Raw genomic sequence first — 27,228 nt, forward strand, 5'->3', positions numbered from 1 at the left:
GGGGGAGGTGAGGGAGGACAATGAAGGGGGTGACACTAATCAAGAAGCATTGTATTCATAACCTGAGTTGTGGCAGTATAACCCCTTTGTACAATTACTTAACAATAATAATTTTTTAAATTAGCAGGCTAAAGACAGTGCCCATACTTAGGATACAGATAGCCACATGTTTAGGAGCTGAACTTGCTTGTGTAATCAGAATCAGATTCAAAAAGAGAATCTTAACAAGGCTTCCCGGAGTTCTCTTCCTGATCACTCTGACTGCTAACAGCACGGATTCCTGCCCCCTCACCACTAGTTTATATACTGGGCCTATTCAGAGCCTTCTCCTTGGAAAGTCATGTGCTGGTGGCTCACATCTGCAATTCTAGTGACTCAGGAGGCTGAGATCTAAGGATTGTGGCTTGAAGTCAGTCCGGTCAGAAAAGTCAGTGAGAATTTGAACTCCTAATCTCTAGGAAAAAAAAAAAAAAGCCAGAAGTAGATGATGTGTGTCCCAGGTGGTAAAATGCCAACTTTGAGCGGAAGCAGTTAAGGGACAGTGCAGGCCCTGAGTTCAAGTCCTGGTCCCAGCAGACAAAAAAAAAAAAAAAAAGATTCAACATGATCCTCAGTGGGCAGGGTCTACTCACACCAACTGAGCTTCGTCCCTGTCCTGTGGTCAGACCAACATTTCCCCCGACCTGCCACCACGAGGGCCCAGCGGAGCAGCACAAGAGAGTTTCCTAGCCAAACATGAGTATTCATTCCCCTCCTCTCTCCGCTTTCCCTACTGGAAGCTTCTGTAGTTACAAGGATTCAGCGATCTCTCAGTGCCTGATCCCATATGCAAAAGCAGTAACTGGTTCTCTCAAGCTGCTCCTGTCCTCTTCATGGCTAAATAAATGCTCGACTTTTTTCAATTGCTTTTTCTCCTTGGGGTATGAGAACCCAAAAGTTATAAAATGCCTATTATGCTCCATATAAAAAGCAAAGTACAGAGTTTAAGAAACAAAAGCAAAAGTCCATCAGAGCAACACTCTCCCTGCCGTGGTCTCCCAGAGAGACATGGAACTATGCCGGTGCTCTGGTCTGCAGGGCCTGTTCCCTGTGGGCAGCCACTCTCAGCTGGAGAAGGTGGACAGAGCCCACTGTAACTTCTTCAAGCCAAGCCCAGGGACTGCGGCAGCACTTTCCGGTCCTCTTCCCCATGTCCCCACCCTCAGCCAAGGCGTGAGCCCTGGGAGGAGGGAGCCGGAGACTTGACCACACTAGGGCCACCGCCCTTGGCAAGCTCCGTACTCGTCTGTGGGCAAGGTCTGCTGTCCCTGCCCGAGGGAGGAGAGCCAGCCTTGCGGAGGGCCCTGTCACGGGGAAAGCAGACACTTTCCATAGCCAACAAAGATATTTATGTGCGGGGAACCGTGGGCCCGACACTGAGTCTTTGTTGGGCTCTAGTAGTGGAATGTTTGCTTGTCCCTAAAAACAGCAGGGTCGATATTGGTGTCTTAGTCCACTAGGACTAGCACTGGAAGGGCTGAACAACAGAAATCTACTGTCTCGGGGTTCTGGAGGCTGGAAGTCTGAGACGAGGAATTCAGCACCGTCCAGCTCAGGTGTGGGTCCTTCCCATGTTCTTCACGGCCTTTCCTCAGGGGGACAGGGCAGAGAAGGGGCAGCTCTCTTAATTTTCCTCTTCTTATAATGGCACTGTCTCATCATGCCCTCTTCTAACCCTACATACCACCCATTATCCAGCCACAGCTCCACGTGTGAACTAGATGCAAAAGAGACAATGTTGTTTCTAAAGAGGTTCGAAGATGAATAGAACATCCTGCCCTTGCCCCTCCCCACCCTCTCATTCCTCAAGTGTGGATAACTACCCTGGGGAGGAAATTTGCAGAAAGGACTGATTAGGAATTAACAACCAATCAGAATGTCCCAGGGGCTGACCAATAAAAAGGTACCTTCCAAACAGCTCATTATAATAGGGGCAACCAATCAGAGCCTAGCCCACAGTATATAAACTCCTAGACTCAGTGGGAGGAGAGGGGCAGGAGGGTAAGAACACAGTACCTTCAACTGAGATACTTGCCTTTTGAATAAGTTCTTTACAGTCACCCTTGCTAGTCTGTGGGTGTCATTTGTCCAGTACCTGAGGCAAGAAACCCCAAGAAGACAACAGCAGCAGCCATCAGCAGTGCTGTGCTAACACTGGCAGGCATTGTCTGCTGCTGAGCTACAACACTAGTTTCACCCCTAAAGGTCTAACGGTCTCTGCTGGTTTCAGAACCAGAAAAGCTATGCCACAAACAGACCACCCACTGAGAACAGCAGAAGAAACCTGCATCAGAGGTGGCATCACACTGGAGGTTAGGGCACCAATATGTGAAGTTTGAAGATTCACATTCTGTTTATCACAGCTGGAGAAAGCAGTTAAGCAGCTGGGCGCTAAGGGCTCACGCCTGCCAGCCTAACTACTCAGGAGGCTGAGATCAAGGATGGCAGTGTGAAGCCAACCGAGGCAGAAAAATCCCTGTGAGACTCGACCTGGAAGTGGTGCTGTGGCTCAAAGTGGTAGAGTGCTAGCCTTGAGTACAAAGATGCTCAGGGACAGTGCCCAGGCCTTGAGTTCAAGCCCCACAACCACCCCCCCCCACAGCAATAAAGCAGATACTTTTATCTGTACATTTGAAAATCTCAGACATTTTGACTTCTCAAAATGCCACTGGGAACCAATCATTGTACCAGAGGTATCCATCCTTTCTGTGTCCTAAGCCCTTCCTAGGGAATGTGTGTGGCCCTAGCCCGGAAGTAGTTAAGCTGTAATCCTTTGGCCTTTGCTGAGCTGAGCAGCTTAGATCTTTGACTCTGGAGGAATCAGCCACAAGCTGGGCTCTCACCAGCAGATTCTCTTTCCTGGAGAAGTGGATGGCCATGAGCTCGCGTGAGGTCCTGGGTGAACCAGAGCCTTCCTCAGGACCCAGCAGGACTGGCAGGGGCAGTGTGCTAATGTCCCCCACTCCCAAGCATTCGTTCCTCTCAGAACCCTCTCCTGTCTGCAGCACTCTTGTCTTCCCAGAGCCTTCCTGCCTGGCCCTCCGCATCTCCCCATGGTGGAGAACTGAGGCTCTAGGAAGGGTTACTGAGGGCTTAGGACTGTGCCCAGTGTCTGTGAGCTGGAAGGACAAAGACCTGTAGAGAGGGTGGCCAGACCCCAATGTGGGCAGAGAGGAGAGGAGGAACCCCAGTGGAAACTGAGCGCAGGAGGAAGCCAAAGACACGGAGCCAAGGAGGGAACCCCGGGCAGAGGCCAGAATCTGTTTTCGTCTAAGTGAGCTAGCTATTCGCCGTGGAGACTTTTTTTTGAAAAACAAACTATAAGGTCAAGGATGTTGCAAGGATATAGTTTCCTTGAACTGCCTTGCTTCTGAAATGGGGGTAAGGCTGCCTTCTTGAGAGCACACGCTCATAATCCTAGCTACTCAGGAGGCTGAGCTCTGAGGGTCACATCACGATGCAAAGCCAGCCTGGGAAGGAAAGTCTGGGAGACTCTTATCTCCAAGCAGCCACCAATAAGCGTCAAGTGGAGGTGTGGCTCAAGTGGTAGAACACTAGCCTTGAGCCAAAAAGCTTAGGGAAAGTGCCAGGGCCTGAGTTTAAACCCCAGTAGTGGTGTGCACATGCACATATGCATGTGCACACACACGTACGTATACAGTAAAAAATAATAACAATAATAATAATAAAATAATGGTCAGATTTGGTGCTTTGCTCTCTTCCCATTGTCCGGGGACTTAAGTCATAGCTACACAGTGAATTTAGGAGGTCCATTGATCAAATATTCAAAAGATGAATAGTTAAGTGTTTGAAGTGTTCTAGAAAAAAAAATCCTATTACAACAGCAGATATGAGCGCTCAGGCTGAAAATAGATAGATAAAACGGCGAACTGACTTTAAAACCAGTCCCTAGGAAGTCTTCACCGTGCAGACAGCATGTGTAAATGTCATACATCACTCCTGGAAACCAAATGACTGACATTCCAAAAGGCAAAAAGGGAAACTGCAGTGACTGTAGCTTGGAAGGGACACTGCTAACTGGGGGGAGGAGGGGAGGCATACACAGGCGGGGCTGGGCACTGGCCTCCACGGGAACTTGCGTCACATCTACCTTTAACCCAATCCGGAATGACCTAAATGCAATAAGTAGGCCGCACTCCAGACCCACACCACGAGCCTGGGGGACTCTTGCCTTAAGGACACTTCCGTTCCATTGCCACCTGCTCCTCCCTGTTTTGTCTTCTATCAACCACTCCTGTTCCTCCTCACTGTTTAGCTCTGTGCTCCCTGCCTTGCTTGGATGCAGAACTCTTTGAATTGCAATTCCTATGGCCCCAAGTAAAGGTGATCTTGTTTTTTGGTGCTGGTCCTGCGGCTTGAGCCCAGGCCAAGGGTACTGTCTTTAAGCTTTTTGTGCTCAGGGCTGGAGCTCTACCACTTCCGGGGGCTGGATGTTGGCTCCCACCTGTGATTGTGCTAGGGTGGTGCTGACAGCAGTCCCTGACCCCCAGGACCTGGGCTACTTCTCCACACCCCTGGGGCTCCATCTTGCCACACCACCTGTTCCCAGTGCGGAGGCTACTGAGTGTCTTGCACCAGCCTTGCCGCCAGCCCTTCCCTTTCCCTGACCCACACACGCAAGTGGGCAAGCCTCCTCCACGCACACGCGGGTCCCTGGGAGGAAAATGCAGGCACAGACCTCAATTATTTCTTGCCTCTTTCTGTTAAAGCATTCTGACGTAAGCAACCTTCCACAAGAAAACAGCGTGAACGATTCTTTGAATCTCAAGTCCCCGGAAAGCTTCTATCTCACAAGCTGGGTTGCTAGCGGATGGGCTTTCAGGAAGTGATTGGCTCTTGAGGACTCTGATATTATCAAATGGATTAACCTATTAATGGGTTTACAATTGGGTGGCATTATTGGGAGGTGTCAGAAAGTAAAAGGAGGCGGGCTGAATTGGAAGAAATAATATAATTTGTCTCTTCCCCATCCCTCTCTCTCTCTCTCTCTTTACTCTTTCTCTCCTCTCTCTCCCTCTCCTGCTTCCTGGACGTCCCGAGGTGAGCAGCTCCATCTCCACCAGGACAGTCCGCCTCATCTCAGTCCAGCGCAAACAGCCAAGATGGGTCTGTTTCTCTTTGAACTTCAGGACAATTTTATTTTGACCATGTTTTAAAAACTTCATTTCTTACCCTTGTCTTGGAACCTAAATCAGCCTACCGCAAGGAACATTGCATTTGCCTTAGAACTGGCTCCTAAGAAAGACACAGGCAGCTGCCTTGGTATCTCAGTGCTTGGAAGGGTTGTTCCTGGGCCAAACCCCCTTCTAAATCCAGAAACAACAAATGAGGATCATTGTTAAGGTTCGAAGCTAACTTCCTAAAAAGGAGCTCAGAAGAAAAGAAGGCTTCTCCTCAATGCTCAAGAATCCACTCAGGAATGTTTTTATCACTCAACCAAAAGCAAAACATGTCTTTATAGATGAGCGCACTTTCCTGAGTAACTTCGCAAACCAGAGAGCATCTTGACAAATGCAGTCCCAGTGCCAGGCTTCTAAAACCTGAAAATACTTGGTGAGATTTCATGGGAGTCTCTTGGGACACAGGAATGCCAACTGGGTGAATCAGGTCTGGTTAGGGAATTGGATTTTGCAGTCTACTTATTTGAATAGCAGAAGAGGAGGCAGAGAGGGGTCTGAAAATGAGAGTGGGGAGCAGGAAGGAGAGCAGCAAAAGTTCTAGACCCTCTCATTCCTGTTGGAGGCTGAGGGCCTGGAGTGCCTTGCCCTTACTTGCTGATTGGTAGGAGAATCTAGTTCTTACTTAGCTGGAGTGTCTAGTTCTTACTTGCTGATTGGCTGGAGCAATTAATCCTTACTTTTTGATTGGTTGGAGCATCTAGTCTTTACTTGCTGATTGGCTAGAGTACCTAGTCCTTACTTGTTGACTGGCTGGAGCATCTAGTCTTTACTTGCTCATTGGCTGAATGCATATCATGGAATTTGCTCTAATGGTAAACTGAAATACTGAAGCAAGAAGATTGTGTCAGTTTTGTATCTTCATCTGAACCATGTTCAAGTCAGCCATTAGGGACTAACCCTTGCCACTTGAAGATGGGACCTGGAAGTCAAAGTTTTAGGCTCGTTCCTCTCTTGGGAGTTCCCAAGCTTCTTTTACCCATTTTAAGGGCACTGTCCAAATTGCTTTTCCTTTATTTTGAAGTTTGTTTCTGATAGGAAATCATACTCATTGGGTCATAAATCAGTAGGCCCATTTGTGTGTGTGTGTGTGTGTGTGTGTGTGTGTGTGTGTGTGCGCGCGTGCGTATGCTGGTCCTGGGGCTTGAACTCAGGGCCTAGATGCTGTTCCTGAGCTTTTGTGCCCAAAGCCATCATTCTACCACTGGAGCCACAGCTCCACTTCTGGCTCTTTGATGGTTATTTGGAGATAAGATTCTCATACTTTCCTGCCCAGGCTGGCTTTGAACCAGGATCCTCAGATCTAAGCTTCCTAGGTAACTAAGATCACAGGTGTGAGCCACCAGCTTCTAGCTAGGAATGTGTATTTGAGCCTGCATGCTATTTAAAGTAGTGACATTCAACTAGAGTGAGTATGAAAAAGATGATTATCTTTTTTTCAAGTGAGAGTACCTTACTTTATAATACATAAAGCCAAATCATCAACTGTCCTTCTCTTCCCCCTGTAAAATAATGAATAAGTGATGCAGGATGGTTTAATGCCAAGTCTAAAGGCACTTTCTCCATCCAGGGCTCCCTGAGCTGGTCATTCTTTTTGCATCTCCACTCTATCGTAGGAATGTGCGATTTTTTTTCTCCTGCAAAATATGAAGTGAGCGGTGCTACAAAGATGGTGAGATGGCCTGACCTAGGTTCCCAAGTTTTTAATCAGCTGCCCAAGCTATTTTCCCGAAGAAGCTGGCAAGGGCTGCTCTGGCAGCTCTCTGGTGAATGTCCAAATTCAGAGTGGCGTCCCAGGGAGCTGGGGCTCAGAGGTTGCTGCCACCCAAAGAAAATGAGTGTAAGAGGCACTTAGAGGCTGCTTTTTCTAGGTTTATGAATCAACTAAAACCAGGAGACAAAGAGCATGGCTCCATTTCATGTGCGTCTGTTCTCTAAGCTGTTCACTCTTTGCAATCACTTTGGAATCCAGAAAGCACGGGCCTGATCGATGACATCTTCATGAGGACAGGAACTACTCTTAAGAAACCATAGGGTCTCATCAGGACAGATCACCTACCCCCAAGCAAACATGACTTGTTTCGCCTGGGCAGTGAGGAGAGTAATAAAAGTGTCTATGGAACCCCAACCAAAACAAGAACTGAAATAATGACCCACAGGGCCATATTTTGATTGGGACCATTTAATAATTATGCCCTCTTTCCTCTCCTTCCCCTCCCTTCTCTGTCTTAAAAAGCTATATATATATATATATATATATATAGCCTATATACATTTATATATAGAGATAGATAGATAGATAGATAGATAGATAGATAGATAGATAGATAGATAGATCATGTCTGGAAATGACTGCAGATGGACTGGGGTGCCTGTTCATGGCCACCATGTAATAACTACTTTCTCTGCCCTTCACCTTTATTTGGCATATAGGGGTGAGCAGGGAAACCTGACCCGTGGAACTTGTGGACTTTGGGGCTACAGTATCACACTTTAGTTTCAGGGGAACCAACTGGTGGCCTCTGGGGTCTCAGGGGCAGAGGCTGACTTTCTGCACATGGTCTGACTTCTCCAAAAGTGACCAGAGTGGCCAACACCAACAGCAAGGGCCTCCTCCGAGGCTTGGACTGCTGGGCCTCCTGCAGAATGTAACCAAGCTCTGAAGAGACACCCAGGCTTGATCCAGAGATGAGCCCTGTTAGCTCGGCCCAAAGACCCCTCGGTCCTGGGATCCACGTGCTGTGCTCCCCTCACAGCCGGCCTGGCGGCCTGAAGAGCAGTGCTGTGCCACCTGTGACCCAGTCACACCTCCAGATCTTACAAGTGCTCAGCAATGAGTTAGGTAAATGAAAGGACTTTGCCATTGGTGTGGCACCAGTGGGCCGCTCTGGAGAATGAGCGTGGATTAGTGACTGGGAGAGGCTCATGGAGAGGCTCATGGAGAGGCGCAAAGATACCACCAGAGGAGACTCGATGTCTTTGGGTCTGGCAGCCTCTGTGGCCACAAAACTTGAGTCTGAGATTGAGATAAATTGGGGAGGGGGAGAGTGGAATGTGTAATCTGGGGTCCTCTCAGGATACACAGTGGCTCATGTGTGCCAGGTCAGAGCTGGTGTGTCCATGGGTGACAGCTTTGTGGGATGAAGCCAGAGGATTCATAGGCAAAATGAAGTTTGCCAAGTCGCCTTGTTCCTCAGGGTCAGGGCTGTTATTTCTACTCTCAGTGGCTTTCCTCTGCGGACTCTCTCCTGGGGATGCTCCAAGACAACTTGGGCTCAGGAAAGGGTGTGATGGAAGGAGGTGGTCTGCTGTCCACCTAAAGGAACCAGAAGGCTCAACACTAGGGTCTCCAGGGGACACTGGGCACCTCTATTCCCAAGATGTGGACAGGAGGAGGAAGAAAGGGAAACAGTGAAATGGGAAAAGGGAAGGTAGGGGAGAGGTGGATAGAGGGACGTGACAACAGACACTACTGGAATGTTCCCAGTGGTATCACTGCCTTAAGCATTTTTCCAGAGGTCAAAAAAAAAGTCGCAATCAACGGAAGATAGCAGAACGGTCAAAAGTACACGAGTCTTCCGCCTCAGCTGCGCGCTGTTAGCGTTCATGTGACTATTCCCCATGCTAACCATGACAGAGCAGGAAGGCAGGGGCAGTAGACAGCACCACGGGGGCTTGTCCCCTGACCCTGAGATTTGAGCCCGGAATCACGGCACTGCCCAGTCTATGCAGGCACATATGCCCGGGGCGGGGGGGGGGGGGCGTTGTGCTCAGCTTGTGCAGCCTCAGGGCCCTGTTCCTAGAAGAGCTCCTCAATTCAATTAATGCTATTCTTATTTTTTAGCCAGTGGCCTTGCATATTCATATTGCACAGAGCCCTATGAGTTTTTCTGCTATTCTTATTTATTGTTTTGCTTGTTCCCACAGCCAGTAGGGGGACAGAAGCAACTCAATTCAGAGGTGGGGAAACTGAGATCCAGAGGGGGAAATGACCAAGGAACACGGCTGGAATCAGAGCTTACTGCTTCTCCATGCTACTACCCGTCCCCTCGTCTCTTCTTTGGTCACATTTGATTTTAAAATGCCAAAGCTAACAGACACTGGTGGCTCGTGCCTGTAATCCTAACTACTCAGGAGGCTGAGATATGAAGATCATGGTTTGAAGCAACCCTGGGCAGACAAGTCTGATTCTATTTCCAACTAATCAGCAGAAAGTCAGATTGTAGGTGTGGCTCAAGTGGTAGAACAATACAGCCTTAAGTGAAAAAGTGTGGGACAGGGCCCAGGCCTTGTGCTCAAGTCCCAGTACTCGTGTGTGCACGCACACTCGCATACACACACACACACACACACACACACACGAAACTGCCAAAGCTGTTTGTTTACCTGTTGGCCAATTGCTCCTAGGGTCTTGGCTCCCCCGATGGCTCTTCCTCTCCCATCCACTGTCCTGTCCAGGTGTCTTACAACAGGACTGTATGCCCTCAGCTAAATCCACAAGTTCTCAGCTCTGCCCCAAGAGAGCTGCAGCCATGTCCTGTCACCTCCTGAGAAGCATTCCTGACCTTCAGACCCGCCTCGGCCCTGAGCCCTGAGCTGGGCCCATGCCCTGACAGTCACTTCCTGGCTGGGTGTTTACCTCGCAGGGCACCCTGGGCCTAGCCAGGGTGGTGGCTGCATACCTGCGTGCACACAGAAGGGGAGGGGCTTCCAAGGTGAAGGCTGGGTGGTGCATGGGAGTTCTGGTGCTCACCTCCCAGGGTTCTGGTCCCCTGCCTTCTCTTATCCTGGCTGGAATCAGCCAGGCCAGTGCCACAAAACTTGAGTCTGCGATTGAAATAAATTGGGACGGGGGAGAGTGGGATGTGTAATCTGGGGTCCTTTCACGTCTTGCACAAGTCCATCTGGCTCAACTTGGTCACTTCCAGATAGGAGACACTAGCTGCTTTATGAGAGGAGTCTTGCTCTATCGTTATTATTAATACTAATTATTTGCTACTACCGTCTGTCTATTCAGTCTTACTACATGACTAAGCAAATGCATAGTCTCTTTGCAAAATCCTTGTGCATCCAATCTGAGCAAAAAATTAGACTCATTTTCAAGAAACAGGTTCACAGCACTTGATAATCAAGTTCATCTTGCCCAAAGCTGCATAGCTCATGAGTTGAAGGTCCAGGGTTCAAATCCAGAACAATAGCTCTCAAAACCTGGGCTCTTTGCTCCTGCCATTATTAGTCACATTTATTGGCTATAATACCATCTTCATATAAAACTCAAACAAGCCATTGTTGTCGCTGCTGGTTGCTAGTAAAAAATTAACCCAAAGTGCATCTGTGTGAAGCAATTGACAGCTGTAATCTCAGTGTCTGCAGGCCAGGAATGCGGGCAGAGCTTGGCAGGGCTGTCTGCTCAGGTTTCTCACGAAGTCCCAGCCCTGGTGAGGGCCACAATCCCCTCTCAAGGCTGTATTGGGAAGGAGCCACGCCCACGCTGATGGGGGGGGCTGGACTGAGGGTCTCAGTTCCCCCTGGCTGTTGGCTGGAGGCCTCCTCCCTTGTTCTTTACCAGATAGACCTGTCCACCATACCAGCTGACTTCATCAGTATATGCAACAGAGCGCAGATCCTGACAGCTAGTTTTGTGATCTGCTCCCAGAAGTGAGCATGTGCTCACCATGTGCTCCTTGTCAGGAGGAAGTCATCACGGGAGGTCACATACGGCCATAGCGGCTGCCACAAGGACCTGGGTATGAGCAGTGGGTTTGCTGGCGACCATCTTGGGTCTGCCTCAGCCCTCAGATTGCTACACAATGTTGCTTTTTTTTTGCCAGTGAAAACCAGGTGGAAGAATTGCCATCCATCTGTCTATCCATCATTCATCCATTTATATGTCATCCATCTATCCATCCACCCACCATACATCACTGATCCCTCCATTTCTCCATCCATCATCAATTCATCGATCCATCGATCCATCCATCAATCCATCCATCCATCCATCCCTTTATTCAATGAAGAAAGAGCATACCACACATTAGGCACAGAAACACAATTATTCTCTCTACTCCTTCAGCATCCCCAAATACTGGCTGTAGAGCCTTGGGGTGGGGGGCTTGGTTTCTGGGTGCTCTGCCTTAAGGAGACCCAGCTATCTTTCTTGCAAGTGGTTCTCACATATTATATTTCTGAGACCCTTGTCTTCCAGTTCACTCTCTCCACAGTCTCATTTATTGTTTTAACAAAGGAAACATACTTTGAGAGTCTCCTAAATGTCATGGTAACTAGCTGGTGAGTGTGTGAGAGAGTGCATGTGTGAGTGTGAATGTGTGTGAGTGTGTAGAGCTGGGTCTCTTGGCTCTCTATCCCTATTTGTAATTTCCTCCCTTTATTATATATATATATATATATATATATATATATTAATCCTGAGCATCAGGATTCAAACTTAGTATCTGATGCTTTCACTCATTGGCTAGCACTCTACCACCTGAGCCACACCTCTAACCCCTAAGCATTGGTTATTTGTCTGTTTTTTTCCCCTCCCTTTAGCTTTCAAGAAAAGCAGGGGCCACAGTGTGCTGTAGATACTGACGGTAGAGGCCCAGCTGAGTGTGGCCATCACCTCTCCCGAGGTGCCTGGCACAAGGGGCAGTGCTGGACAGGAACCAATCCCCATTCCTGAGCCAGTGGGGCCAACAACGGGCCCAGGGGCACCTGAGCCCAAGACTCACCCACCTGCATATCCATGTCCCATCCCTGTCCCCAAGGCCCAGGACTGAAGGAATGAACTCAGAGCTGGGTGGCAGGGTGGAAACTGGAATTGTAGTGGTTAAAGAGACCATTCCAGTCATGTGATGACCAGTTAAGTGTGGACACTTCGCGAGGTCCTGAGCTACAGTTGGGGTGGTTCTAAAGCGAATCCGGCTCCCTTTCTTCTCCATCCACTGCTGGTGGGGTGAGGGGCTGCATCATCACATCTTTAAAGGAGAACCCTGGCTCCAGGGTGGCTTCCAATCGCCCACCTATCCTGTTCAAGCCTTGTGAGTCTGCGGGCACAGGCTTGATTTGGTCACTGCCTGTCCGAAAGCATTGTGTATAGCCTCTAGCATGGCACCAGGGTCCTGCTCATAATCTCCCTCTCAATCGTTCTCTCTCCTTTTCCCCACTCACACACATTGTATCTTTGATCTTGTTATTCTACGCTACTATCTGGGTATTTTTTCAGTTCAACACACTGGAGTTTCCACTGCATTCACAGCTGTCTGTGGTTCTGGTATAGAAATATGCTACATTATTCCAAACCCTGGGTACCTTTGAATGGTAGCTTTTATGATGCTGTTCTATGTGATTATTTTAGGCACATGACTGTTTAGAGATAATAGAAGTTGTTGTTTTGAAATGAGTCTCGTGATTGTACATTGTCAGGAATTGTGTATTAAGAGGAATGAGTTCAGTCCATTAGCAGAGAGTATAAGGTTATCTAATAACTTCTATGCTGTGTTTGCTTTCAGGGGATGGAAGGAGAGCTGAATCTAAATGTTTAAAGGTTTTATATTATCGTCGTTTAAAAAATTATATGAAGCCGGGCCCTGATGGCTCATACCTGTAATCCTAGCTACTCAAGAGACTGAGATCTGCGAATCATGTTTTAAAGGCAGCCCGGACAGGAAAGTCTAGTAGAGTCTTATCTCTAATTAAACACCAGAAAACCAGAAGTGGAGCTGTGGCAGGGCACTAGCCTTGAGCAAAAGAGCTCAGGGACAGCACCCAAGTCCCAAGTTCAAGCCCCATGACCAACAAACAAAAACAGTTTTTAAAAAATAATGGACCAGATCCAATCAGTCCAGAATTTGATGAAAAATAAGAATGCCTAAACATCCATGTGCCACGCAGGGGCCTGATCTTGTCTACATTCTTAACTAGGATTAACTAGTCCAGTTACCCATAGTTTTTGTTCCCTCTTTTTTATTATTATCTTCAAACAGTTGTACCTGGGTTTCAATGTAACATGCCTATTGATGTGTACAGAGTATCTTGATCAGAGTTTCCCCATGTCCACATGTTTTTAGGATAAGGAAGCCAGGTATATAGAAATTAGATCATTTGCCTAAGGTTTCATAAAATTTCTGGAAATCCTATCTATTTTGTGATGTGAACATACATATTTTTCAGTTCAATAGCAAGAAAAGTAAACCTCCAGGTACTGCAAATGAACAGGCAATTCTGTATTTATCATAGGTAAGCTGACGACTCTCCACACTGTTACACATACCTTCTATAGGCATGATTGTTTTAGATGAACAGTTGTGAGGAAATAGGAATCCTATGATCTCTTAAAGAGAGATTATAATGCAGAAGTTAAAAAAAATAAGGTCCCAGGTTATGAAGAGTGTTAGCAAGATGAGCTCCCGTCCCACAGCTTAGCACGCTCCTTCCCCTCTCCACAGCTTAGCATACTCCCTTCCTAGGCAACACTAGGCTCATGTAGTAAAGGCAGAAACAATCAGCCTCCAACCCCCCTCTACCTTGGGATGGCACTTCTCTGGGGCAGCTACCACCATAGAAGGCAGCAAGAGCCCCTTAGAGTGACCTTCAGGTCTGGGCAGCTGCAGGGCCCCTGATCTACTACTTGTGCAGCAGCCATCAATCCTAGACCGCCATGATGAAGCCCCTGGCCCGCACATCCACACCAAGGTCTCCGCCTCCTAGACTCTTCCAGCCCCTCCTAAATCTCCTAGGTTATATAGGTCACTTCAGACAATAGCCGGCGCTTCTCACTTCTCTTTTGTGAGAAGGGGTCTGGCCGGCCCCCTTTCCCAGTAATAAACCTTTCTTTGTTCTCTGTACCTACATGTCTGCATGGTTCTCTGGCAAAGTCTAATTAATCTTTCAAAGAGAAATGGAACTACCTACAAGGACGAGAAGCCCAAGCTGGAGCCCCACAGCGCCGCTAGCTTTTAGCCACTCACGATGTGCAGAAACTCCAAGATGGAAACTGAGAAAAAAAAAGTGAGAGTTGCTGAACATAAAGACTTAGGTAGAGGCAACTCTACAGGGCATGGGTGGGAGCCATTCCAGATCACACCTGAGCCACCATTCCCACAAAACCATAAAACAATGGAGAAAGGCCAATGTGAAAAACATACAGTATTAAAAATGTATTGTAACAAACTGAAGCATTCAAAGAAGCCCAGCATGGAGAAAAAATCCCACCCAAATGGGAGGAGAATTGACAAGCAAGGAAATGAACGTCAGAGTGTAGTGGGGAGGGGCAGCGAGACCACTCAGTCCGCTGTGAAAATGTAAAAGATTTTATTGAGCGAAAAGTGCTGATGCACCAGGACCAAACCTGGAGTTGGGATCCCAGAAAATGGCCCCGAGTGTCAGCCCATTTGGGCTTTTGATTTGGGGCTAGAGCAGAGGAAAAGAGGGGGTGGGGCTAGGTGTTGGTTTTAGCCAATGATTGTTACAAGAAATGCACACCTTAAGTTTAAATTTCCCAGCAAGGTTTTGCTTGTGGGAAGCAGGGGAATGGAACAAAGGGTGGTGATGGTCCGCTGAGTTAGGGCTCCCATTGCTCAGAAAACAGCAGAAGCAGAGTTACAGGGTTACAGAGTTGCAGAGTTACAATTACAGTTACTAGCTAAAGTAATGAGTTGCCAGGGAAGTCTTATCCACAGCACACTTACATTTATATCTTAATATCATTCAGTACCCATTTTACACAATCCAAGTCAAATATCATGTTCCATCTTTACATCCTCCACCATATCAAAAGCAAAACCGCTACCTTCATGGGATTCCACAGATTGGCAATTAATTGTCTTCTCAGCGAGGTGACAACAAAAAGTCTAGCTCAAAGGACCAGCGGGTTTGGTTGCTTTTGAGGCCACGCTCCTTGGCTTATAAGTGGCTGCCTCCTGCCTGTGTTCTTCACAAGAACCTCAGTCATATTATGTTGTGTTACATCAGGTTCTACTCCTCTAACTTCATCTTGTCAAACTCTGTCCTTCTGGAGTACTAAGAATTAGGTTTTCCATCTAGAAATGCTGGGGTGTACAATTCAGCTCCTAAAAGCCCAAGGTCCTTCTTTCCAAACAAATCCAGTTCTACTAATTATTAACTGCATGCCCTTGGGTTAATGCACAATCACACTCTGCTTCATTTCCTCTTTGGCAAAATGGAAATAAAAAAATAGTACTTGTTTGGGAGAACAATGGAAGGGATGACACTGATCAAGATGCATTGTACTCATAATCTGATTTGTGGAATTGAAACTCCTTCCTACAGCTACTTGATTAAGAGAAAACAATAAAAATGTTAAAAATAGCACCTTTCATAGGGTTGCTGTTCAAATTAAATAGTGTATGTAAAACATCTTACAAAGTACTTAAAAGAGATGAGTAAGAACTATTTTTTTAAAAAAGGAGAATTTTAACATGTGAATGTAAATTCAAAGAATTAAGTAGAAGTTGTATGGATTTTAAAAATACTGCATTTAAAAATTCTAACTTGAGATTCAATGAGATTTCGTGAATTAGAAGATAGGTCTCAGAAAATCACTGAAGCACTAGGAGGTAGAAAATGGAAAATATAAAAGAAGTTTTAAAAAACCCTACAGAATACATTTTAAAAAAAACCCAAAACAGAAATGAAAAGGAAGGCGAGGAGATATTCAAAGAAGTAATGACTGAGGATTTTTCAGAATTAAAGAAAGACCTGAATTCCAGATCTGCAATTGCATTCAGCCAGGTAAACGAAGGCAAACAGTGGAAAACCCGGAGCGGAGCTGCAGGATATCAAAGATAAAGAACACCCCTAGGAAATGGGCGGAAGAATACCTCTAAAAACCTTGGAAGAGAAAGCCACCATTCCTGCGTGTCTGCGAGTCACGCTCTGTTGTGTTGTTGTAGTGTCCCTTGCTGAACTCCTTGCCTCCTTCCTGAGATGTCTGTCTCCGCTTCTGGTTGCTTTGCTGGTCCTGCCAGCCTTACCCAAGTCTTTCACCTGCCTTAGGAAGTCTTTCTGCCCACACCTGCCCACACCTGCTCATACCTGCCGCAGCCTCTGAGCTCTTCTCGTTCTATGTCTGGAGTCTGCCCTGGATGGCTCTCAGCCCCATGAGTTGGTCTTTTTCACCACATGAGAATTCACTTGCAGCTCTGAGATTTTATCTGGGACTTTTCTTGCCTCCTCCTTCTCGGTTAGCATGGTGTTTGTTGTACAATGTTGTTCAATGAATATTTTTGAACACTTACTTCATTGCTCCTTTTGAATCAAATATGTTACATTTGCACCTAGAATCAAGCCTATTTCTATAAGCTCTTTAATGAGGTGTAGAGTGGGCAGTACTGGTCACCCCTCCCCATTTTTTAGTTTTTCAGATATGTTTTCTCTCTTTTTGTCTTGGACCAACCTCAAACCCCTACCTTCCTGATCTTTGATTTCTAATTTCTACCTCCTGAGGAGCTGGGATTACAGGTATTTGCTACCAGGCCTGACTGAAAACACTTTAAAGGCAATCTTCCATGGATCCATCAGTCAGCCCACAGGAAAACAAGGATGCAAAGGCGTTACCTTTAAAGGGATCCCTGGCCTCCAGTGGGTGGTTTATTGAGGCTCTTTGTGTGGGCTGGCTTTAGGTGAGGTTCCAAACACAATTTCAAGTCACACTGTCTGGAACTGATGATGGGGTAGGACCTGAACAGGAACAAGAGGACCCAAAAGAAAACATCCAAAGATCCCCTCTGACCTGGGGAGCAGATGACCTCTGGGGAAGAGAGGAGCTGAGGTGTGTGTGTGTGTGTGTGTGTGTGTGTGTGTGTGTGTGTCTGTGTGTCTGTGTGTGTGTGTGTCTGTGTGTGTGTGTTTCTGAGCCAGAGAAGCTTCTAGAATGGAGCAGCCAATAGAAGATAGGGAGTGTAAAAGAACTTTGTCTAGAGGAGAAAAGGGGACAAACAAGAATGTGTTCACCCACTGTCTAGCACAAGACTTAACACAGATGGTGTGATTTGAAGGAATGTTCGAGTTTTCTGGCATCATCTGGTCCGTCTTGTGTGGCAGGGGTCTAGGATGCGGTGTTTTGCCTTGGTAGGCTGTACAATAGCCGAGGACGGACACCCCAGAAGATGGTTGTGGAGATGTGAACATGGTTCTAAGGAAGGCAGAAGAAAAGAGTTTGTCACTAGGGGCTAAATCTAAAACGTCCATGCCCTACTTCAGGCGGGGTTAAAGCTCCGGAAGGCTTGTCTCCTGCAACCGACACATCTGCCCCATCTGGAAAGGCAGCATTCATTCTGCCTAATGAGTGTGTGCCATGCAGCCGTGATGGTGCTGACTGTGGTCCAGGTCATAAAGCAAATGAAGCATTTGAGGTCTCTGACTTCTGTAGCTGTCACACACAGAGAAGGTGGGGATGGAAGGAGGAGGAAGAAGAGGAAGGCTCTGAAGTTAAGAGAGGTATGGGGGAGTCCACAGCTCATGGAAGTATGCATGAGCATACGCAGAGGGGAAGGGATAACTCTTAAAGACAAAAGGAGGATTGTCTAGTTGTCTTGAAAGAAAAATCCTGTCTCTCAGGATTAATAATGCAGGCGACAGTGGTCCAAGGCTGGACAAGCCGTTGTGGAGCAGATGCTCTTGTAAAGGATTTTCTATGGATGTGTTTCAATCGTGCTTGTTAGCCGATGCTAGTGGATGAGAGGCCTTCCTTCAGCCCTCCTGGTTTATTTAGTATGATTGTTGTTAGGGTTTAATAAAGAGAATCCAGTGTGATTCTGACAGTTTTCACCTGGTTAAGAGTCTAAGGTGATTTTTACCTGTTTTTCAGAGGAAGAAACTAAGATTCTAAGAAGTGATTGGGGCTGGGCATTGGTGGCACGCCTGTAATCCTAGCTACTCAGGATGCTGAGATCTGAGGATCACAGTACAAAGGCAGGCTGGGCATGAAAGTCTGAGAAATCTTATCTCCAATTAACCACCACCCACCAACAACACTAAAAACTGGTTCAAGTGGTAGAGTGTCGGCCTTGAGGGAAGATGCTAAGGGATAGTTCCCAGGCCCTGAATTCAAGCTCTGGGACCTGTGCACCAAAAGAAGAGGTGATTGAGTCAATTTCTGCATGACTGCAGCCTGTTCCTCCTTTAGCCTGCGCTTCCCGGATCCCTGGGAAGATCTGTTTCCCCGGTGAGCCAGCTTTGCTCAATGCATCCACTTTGAAGAGATGAACTTGACTCAGGCTGCCCCGGGTCACGTCTGAATCAGGCGTGACTATGTTGCCTGCTGGCTAATGTGAGGTTGCATCCTAATTAGGCCAGGGTTGGACCGGGATGGCGACATGGCCCTTGGGGGTAGCTGAGTGGGAGGTGGAGGGGCTCCCTGGGGTGTATATAGCCATGGGTGACAGAGGGGCCTAGAATGAGGAGAGGACAGTGAGTATCGGAGCCACACCGGCCTTCTAGAAGCCAGAATCGCACTGCTCTGCTCTGCTCACACACTGACTTCACACCCGGCTTCACACCCAGGCCCCAGAACCAGCTCAGAACATCATCTCCACAGAGGGCTGGTCGATCTGGAAGTTCACCCACACATCCCTCTGGAGACACAAACAAGGTAACTATGAAGTGACAAGGTGACAGGTGGGAAGGCACCAGCAGGTGCCCCGGGGCACCTCAGCCCCCCCTGGCTGGGCACCCCGCTTGGTTATTGGATGTCTAGAGGCTGTGCAGGATGGGGGGCACGTGGGAAGGGCGTAGAGCAGCTGTTTGGGAGCACTCCTTGGCTTTGCCCTCAACTGATGGCTGGTCTGAACTCCCCGAAGGGTGCTCAGGCATACTGTGCGCACGGACAGCTGGACCTCCTCTCAGTGTGGGATGAAATCCCACAGCAGACACGGCGTCTAAGCACGAGTCCTGGAGCCATCCACCCGCACTCTGGCTCTGCAAGGCAGACGCCAAGCTGTGCCCCACCGGCAGAGGGAGGGAGGAGGATGCGTGCCTTTGGGGAGGCCTCGCTGCGGCCCCACGGCGGGAGCCCTCGGGGGTTGCAAGCGCTTGGTGGTTGGCAGTGGAGGCTGTGGAATCTCGCAGGTCCAGGCTCAGGTCCACCCACCGCTTGCACCCCAGATTGGGTACTCCTGGGGAGTTTTCCACCGCCTCCCTGACTCACCTCTGGGGGGCCCACGCGGGTGACAGAACGCCCATGCGTGCTTCCTGGGTGTGGGGAGAAGGGAGCTTCCTCCTGTGAGATGCCTGGCTCTGGGCTTGGCACCCTGAAGGCCATAATAATGGCCGCCTCCCATAACCACAGGAGAGACCCAACACAATCCCAGCTGGGCCGCCATTTCGAGCTACAACATGGCGGTTTCTCTGAGATCAGCCCAGGAGTGCCAGCTGTCCGACTGCCTGGCTGCTGCCTTGGGAGCTCAGGCAGTGCTAAGGTCCTGAGGCCCCTATACAGCAGCCCTGAGCAGAACCTGGCTTTGCTCCTCATCTCCCCCCAGGCTCGCTCCCTGGGTGGAAGGGGCTCCAGGCGGCTTCTTCTGTTAAGGTCATAGAGCCCAAGGAGGTAGATTTTTGTCCAAACCTGCACAAACTGTTAGGAATGGATCAAGAGCCAGAATTCACATTTTTGATCCTTGTCTGAGTTCTTCTCCTACTGAGTAAGGCCCGGGTGACTACCAGTGTTTGGAATCAGAATTGTTTCTAGATGTGCCAGACGCCTAAAATGGGCATATAACCTCCCTGGGAATTTGCCCAGGTGCAAAAATGGCATTTTGTAGGTCTCCTCTAGCAGGAAATGCTGCAGGAGATCAGAAATGCCTTTGTTGTTAAGCAGTGGCTCCTGCCTATAATCCCATCTACTCAGGTTGCAGAGATCAGGGAGGTAGCAAGTTGTTGCTAGCCTGAAAAGCAAGACTCCCATCCCAGCCAATAAACTGGGAAAGATGATGCATGTGGCTCATCCCAGCTACACAGGAGGAGGTGCAAAAATAACTGAAGCAAAAAGGGCTGAGGCATAGTTCAAGTGATAGAAGGCCTATTGACAAGTACAAGGCCCTGAGTTCAAATCCTAATGCTAAGAAAGAAAAATGAAAGAGGGTAGGGGTGGGGAGGGAGAAAGCAAGCAAGCAAGCAAACAAGCCAAGCATCAGTGGCTCAAGTTTATAATCCTAGCTACTCAGGAGGCTGAGATCTGAGGATCAGGGTTCAGCCCAGGCAGGAAAGCCCATGAGACTCTGATCTCCACTTAACCACCAAAAAAAGCCAGAAGTGGAGGCTGTGGCTGAGCCCTAGCCTTGAGCTAAAAAGCTCAGGAATAGCACCCAGACCCTGGGTCCTGGATTCAAGCTCCATGACAGGCACAAGAAAGAAAGAAAGAAAGAAAGAAAGAAAGAAAGAAAGAAAGAAAGAAAGAAAGAAAGAAAGAAAGAAAGAAAGAAAGAGGAAAGAAGGAAAAGAAAGAGGAAAGAAGGAAAAGAAAAGGGGGAAACCCTTGGTTCAATGAGAAAACATTCATAAGTCATCATGTAACAGAATTGGCGACTACAATTTGCAAGCAGTTTCTCGAAAGAATGGATGAATACTCAGTCCCTAGCACCGGGTGGGCGTCATGTGCCACGCATTATTCCTAGGTTGTGAGTGAGCTTGGGAGTTGGGGCAGGGTGAGCGGTAGAGGGAGGAGAGCACTCAGGCTGACCCCAAGGCTCTCTTTGCTTGCTATGGGTCTCACTTTGTCTCTGAACACACAAGGGCAAAGGCTTAGAGGAAGGAGCGGTCTGGGAAGGGTCTGGCACCACCAAGCCTCATGAGCTGAGGTGTCCATAGGTTTGGTGTGTGGGAGGGGCAGGTATCTGCTTCCAAGATGGCCTCCTGTAACTGACAGGGGAATAAATGTAGCTCGCATGGCTGAAAGGATGAGCAGGGCCAAAGTCACCTCCTTGAGTCCTCTCCTAAGGGCCACAATCTCATCTGTGAGGATGTAACACCCCATCCCTAACGGCCTCCCACAGCCCCACCTGTCACACAGTTGTACAAAGATTCAGTGGCGGATACATACATTGAAATTCAGATGCCACAACATGATTGAGCCTTGCAAACAAGCTAAGCACGAGAAGACAGATAGATGCAGAGGCCTCACTATTTATATGCAATGTCTGAAAACAGGCAAATCCAGAGAGATAGAAAGTACATTAATAAACTGGGTGCCAGTGGCTCACACCTATCATTCTAGCTATTCAGGAATGTTAGATCCCGAAGATCTCATTCCACTGACCCTGGGCAGAAAAATCCTCAAAACTCCCTCTCTAAAATGACCAGCAAAAGGCTGGGCTGGTAGCATGGCTCAAGACACAGAGCTTGGGGCTGGGAAGGTGGCTCAGTGGTAGAGCGCTTGCCTTGCATGCCTGAGGCCCTGGGTTCAATTCCTCAGCACCACATAAGCAAAAAAGAAAAAAAAGCCGGAAGTGGTGCTGTGGCTCAAGTGGTAGAGCGCTCGCCTTGAGCTGAAGAGCTGAGGGACAGCGCCCAGGCCCCGAGTTCAGGCCCCACGACAGACAAAAAAAAAAAAAAAAAAGACACAGCTTGCAAGTGAGTCGGAGGTCCTGAGTTCAAGCTCTGATATCAGCAGAACAGGAAACTGGTCTATCTCTGAAGAATGGACCAGTGTAGGGCTCCAATGGCTGGTTCAAGTCAAAGGCTGCCAGCTCTCCTTTTACTGTCTTCTCTTTTCTCTAAGAGCCACACCAGCTCTAGCCATGCAAGTCTCTAGGTCCCTGTCTTAGCCTTTGTCTGGACGCTGATCTTGCAGGAAGCTACCCCTTCCTCTCCCTGTGAAGGAGCCTGCTCTACCCTCCCTCCCCTCTGGTCCTGGCTTCTCTATTCTCTTTTCTCTTTTGTAATTCCCTGGGGTCCTATTGCCTGCCACAGGGCATCCAGAAGCCAGGTCACAGTCACAGACAGAGCGAGCATGGGTCTGAATAGCTTTCACACATGAACATTTAAATTTGATTAGGCTGAAGTTTCATCAAAGAGGTGCCTTCCAGAGAAAAGGTATCGCTGTCTTCCTCCCTTTCTATCCTCCTGCTTGAAATCAGATTTGATTCACATTTTATAACAGTGATAACCATCTCCGTTTTCTCAGCATTACGGTTTGCTGGCCTAGATGTTTATGGGGAAGACTCAATGCCTCCACCATTAGATACTTTTTCTTTGTTGGAAGTTACCCTTCTAAGTGTCATGTCATCCCATTGTCCTAGTGATGGTGTTCATTGTGGATTGAATGATAGCTGCACAGGCTACTTTTTCTTGAAATTGCTAAATTACGTTTTAAATGGATAATGCATGCATGTGGTAGAAAAAAAAAAGCCAAATGGCTGTAAAAAGGAAAGGTTGTATTCTTTGTGTGTGTGTGTGTGTGTGTGTGTGTGTGTGTGTGTGTGTGCAAGTATATAGCCTGAACTCAGTGCTTCACACCCTTGCTTGACTTTTTTCATTCAAGTCTGAATAGCTCAACTTCTGGGTTTGATCTGCTTAATTAGAGATTAGAGTCTTGCAGACTTCTGCCCTAGCTGGCTTTGAATTGGGATCCTCAGATCTCCACCTCCTGAGTAGCTAGGATTACAGGCATGGGACACTACTGGCGTCCGGCTTGTGTTCTATCTTTGTGGAGCCTGTTTCTAGTTCTTCCCAGAGTTATGTCTCCAGTGGAAGGTATGGCTGCTTCTTGGCAGGAAGCTGAGCCAGGCAATTGGGAGTGGACCATACCGCCAGGCGGAGATGTCGCACTGGTCCCCAGGGAGCTCTGGAGCACAGCTGTCCCCAGTGGGGACAAATGGAGGAGAGGAAAGGGGCCTGGTCAGGAGTTGGTAGGTGACTACATGCAGTTCTCGTAGGGGTGAGCTGGGGGGCTCTTCTTGTCAGTCCCGAAGGGATATCTCTGCCCCTCATGACCTCCATGTTCCCAACCATTCTAGCTGAATATTTACACTGTGGTTACTTACTCCCTCCTCCCGCGGGGCCCCCTCCTTGCCCCATTGGCAGTCAGTACCATTCTCCTCCACCTCAGGGTGGCACCCACTTAGCGGGGGCTGCTAGGCTTTCACCCCAGGCAGCGAAGAGAGTGGAGCCTGGAGAATTGAAGCATAGGCTGGCTGGCTTGCTTGCTTGCTTTTTTCTAAAACAACTTTCGAGGGCTCTGAAGTTATAAAAAGCTCCCTTGTGTCATTGCCTGGCGGTTGGACAGCGATAGAACCGCACTCAGGGACGAGCTCGCCTGTCCTACCTGGGGTTAGCCACCAGATTGATGCGCTTGCCTTTGGTGAAGGTAATACTGAAGGTTTGCATAAATCCATCGGAAGGCAATTGTAGCAGAATCCAAAACAAAATGGACTTTCCCACACCCTTGCCCCTAACCTCACGTCTTCGGGGTGGAGCGGTCCAAGCCCCCTGGAGGCCTGTCCACCATCAGGGAGCAGGGTCAGAGGATATAACGAGAGAGACAAAAGCCCAGAGACAGACCACCTGGACAGGCCTTGGCTAGCCTGCGGGTGAACGCCACCTGTCCTGATGGACAGCTCTGGCCCTGGACGCAGGGCAACTACAGACACAGCATTCTCTCTCCTTGCCCAGCCCCTGGCGCCATGACAACCTGCCCGGCCTTGCTGAAGGAAAAAGTGTTCCAGACGGGAGCCCACTCCTACAGAATCCCAGCTCTGCTCTACGTGCCTCTGCAGAAGACCCTGCTGGCCTTCGCGGAACAGCGACTGAGCAAGAAGGACGAGCACGCGGATCTGATCGTGGTTCGCAGAGGAAGCTACGATGAGACCACCAGCCAAGTCCAGGTGAGGCAGAGCGAGGCCCTAGCCAGCCCACGAAGATGGCTCCGCACACACTCTTTGCTGGGGTGTGGAGTGGAACCAGGGCTCGATCTCACAGGACACAAGGGAGAGTCCATCCCTGGCTGGCCAAAGTCTGGGGCAGATCTAGAAAAGACACACTGAAGCCCAGGAGGGACCAGAGAACAATTTAAAAGAGGGGTGTGGGGAAGGGGCCCCTCGTGATCACCCCTCTGGACCTCACCTGCGTTCGCCATGAGCAAGTCCTGATGGCTGTGTAACCTCCTCTATTGTACCATTGTCTGTGATTCCCAGCAGCCTTGAGAATCTGAGAGAGTAAATATGTGATCACAAAACTGGAGGGCAGGGGGGTAGGCTTGGTGTGAAATTTACCTGGAGAGCTGGGGTTGAGGTGAGTGTGCATATTTTAATAGTCCCAACTTGTAGATAAAGTGGCCAATATTGATATCAAGATTCCCTACATTGCCAGGTGCTAGAAGCCAATTGGTTCGAAACCAATGTGGACAGGAAGGTCTGTCAGACTCTTATCTCCAATTAAATAGCAAATGCCAGAAGTGAAGCTGTGGCTCAAGTAGTCGATTGCCAGCCTTGAGTGAAAGGCTGGAGTGTAGCAACAGGCCTGAGTTCAAGTTCCAGGATACTCTCTCTCTCTCTGTTTCTGTCTCTCTCTCTCTCTCTCTCTCTCTCACACACACACACACACACACACACACGCAAGCACATACACATGTGCACAAGACCCAAGATTGGCCTTACATCTTTGAAGGCTAATAGTAATATTATCATGGTCAAGTTATCATGATGAGTGATGATAGCTAGTCAAAGCATGCAGGTACATAATACTTGTCCATACTCATAAGATTCAAAGCAAGTGGGCCTGGGTTCATGACCTGGCTCCATCACTTAAGCAGAGAGCCTTGGGAAGTTCAACCACCTCATCTAGGATCCCCCAGGATGAGGCAGTGGGAATTAGACTTCTAGTACAGGGTCTGGGTATGAGGCAGATGGAGCCCTGGTGTCAGGTATGATAGCCGTGGGCATTAGGAAAGCTCGGTGCAAGTTCAATGTGAGCCTCAGTCTTCCTAGGATGTGTGAGCAGAGCACTGTGTAGAGAATGGGAACTGATGGTCATCGTGCTGGTCGGGTCGGTGTGGTTCCCACGAAAACGATCCTTTCAACAACACCTAACTGAGCCGGGCATTGGTAGCACACGCCTGTAATCCTAGCTACTCAGGAGGCTGAGATTTGAGGATCACAGCTCAAAGCCAATTGGGTCAGGAAAGTCAGTGAGATTGTTACCTCCAATTGACTACCTAAAAGCCAGAAATGGCACTGTAACTACAAGTGGTAGAGTGCTAGCCTTGACCACAAAAGCTTGGGGATAATGGCGAGGCCCTAAGTCCAAGCCCCAGGAGTGAAGTGACAAAAACAAACAAACAAAGCCCACAACCAGGTAGACTGGGCTGGTGAGAGGAAGGAGCAGGGTGGGGGGGGGGGTAGAAGGGGGGAGTGGGGGTAGGGAGACCGGGAGAGGCTCCTACCTGTGTCATCTTCGTGCCTTGGGTTCTGCAAGCGTACGTTGGTGGGATCGGAAGTCACCGAGCCTTGTTTGGGGAAGATGGGGGGTCCTGGAGGGCCGGAGGGGGGCCCAGGCCCTGCAGCTTGATAGGGAGCGCAGTGGTGAGTGAAGCGTCCCCATCAATGGCCTTTGATTCTGTCTCCATGAACTACTCCTTCCCCCCAAAGCCCCACTGGGCCTGTGATGGTGCCAGCTGAGTCACCACGGTGCCCTTTCCTCTCCCCTCTCCTCCCTCCCCTCCCTCCCCGCTTGCAGTGGCAGGACCAGGAGGTGGTGGTGGAAGCCCAGCTGGAGGGCCATCGGTCCATGAACCCGTGTCCCTTGTACAACGAGCAGACGGGGCTCCTGTCCCTCTTCTTCATCGCCGTCCAGAAGCAGATTTCTGAGCAACACCAGCTCCAGACCAGGATCAACGCCACCCGCCTGTGCCGGGTCGTCAGCACCAACCTCGGGAAAACCTGGACCCTCATGAAGGACCTCACGGACATAGCCATCGGCGAGGCCCACCGGGACTGGGCCACGTTTGCTGTGGGCCCCGGACACTGCGTGCAGCTCAGCGACACACAGCGAAGCCTGGTGGTGCCGGCCTATGCCTACCGGAACCTACCAGCGGGGAAGCGGCCCGTCCCCGCTGCCTTCTGCTTCATCAGCCACAACCACGGGGTGACGTGGCAGAGGAGCGAGTTTTTGAGCGAGGAGTCTGGCGAGTGCCAGGTGGCTGAGCTGGGGTCGGAGGAGCGCACGCTGGTGTACCTCAACGCTAGGAGCATGCGGGGAGCCCGGGTGCAGGCGCAGAGCGAGGATCACGGCCTCCACTTCCAGCCTGCCCAGCTCGTGAGCCAACTCGTGGAGCCTCCACAGGGCTGCCAGGGCAGCGTGGTGAGCTTCCCCGGCCTCCGCCCGGGCCGGGGCGCCTGGGAGAGGTGGCTCCTCTACATCCACCCCACAGATGCGCAGCGCAGGACCAAGCTGGGCGTATACCTCAACACACAGCCCCCAGATGCCACCACCTGGTCGGAGCCCACCCTGCTGGCCACTGGCAGCTGTGCCTACTCCGACCTGCAGTTTATGGGGCCCGGCCCCGACGGATCGCCGCTTTTCGGGTGTCTGTATGAGGCAAATAACTACAACGAGATTATTTTCCTCATGTTCACCCTCAAACAGGCTTTCCCAAGTGTATTTGAGGGGAAGTGAGCCAGTCCCGTGGTCCCTTCCTTCCCTTCCCCTCCCTTCCTCTTCCCTCTTCCCTTCCTTCCGAGTCCCTCTGGACCGGGCCTTTCACTGTGAGTGCAAGGGAAGGGCTGCCTCAGGGCTCTCTGCCTCCTTCCTCCTCCACTTTTCCAGAAGATTCTATTTGGAGCCTAGAATTTTTTTTTTTTTTGAGTTTTGAAACAAAACCGCTTTTCTTCAGCTCCTGTCAGGAAAGGTGGGCCACACAGCAGCTGTCGCTCTGCCCAGCGCCTGTCACGCTGCGGCTTCCGAACTTCTGTGGAGCGCTTGACAGATTCCTTAGTCTAGCCCATTTCTTCCCCCGAGATGTTCACTGTGTCCCTGGGGT

At 49.3% G+C, this 27,228-nt stretch overlaps 1 protein-coding gene across 1 annotated transcript; it reads left to right on the forward strand.

The window, feature by feature from the left end:
- Nucleotides 1-23,875: 23,875 nt before the first annotated feature.
- On the forward strand, nt 23,876-26,864 carry Neu2 (sialidase 2 (cytosolic sialidase)). The gene is made up of 2 exons (XM_013022524.1): nt 23,876-24,076; nt 25,926-26,864. The coding sequence occupies exons 1-2, from the start codon at nt 23,876-23,878 to the stop codon at nt 26,862-26,864; spliced, it is 1,140 nt and encodes a 379-aa protein (XP_012877978.1).
- Nucleotides 26,865-27,228: the final 364 nt, after the last annotated feature.

Source organism: Dipodomys ordii, unplaced genomic scaffold (genome assembly GCF_000151885.1).
Source record: "Dipodomys ordii isolate 6190 unplaced genomic scaffold, Dord_2.0 Scaffold1, whole genome shotgun sequence".
Taxonomy (NCBI): Eukaryota; Metazoa; Chordata; class Mammalia; order Rodentia; family Heteromyidae; genus Dipodomys; species Dipodomys ordii.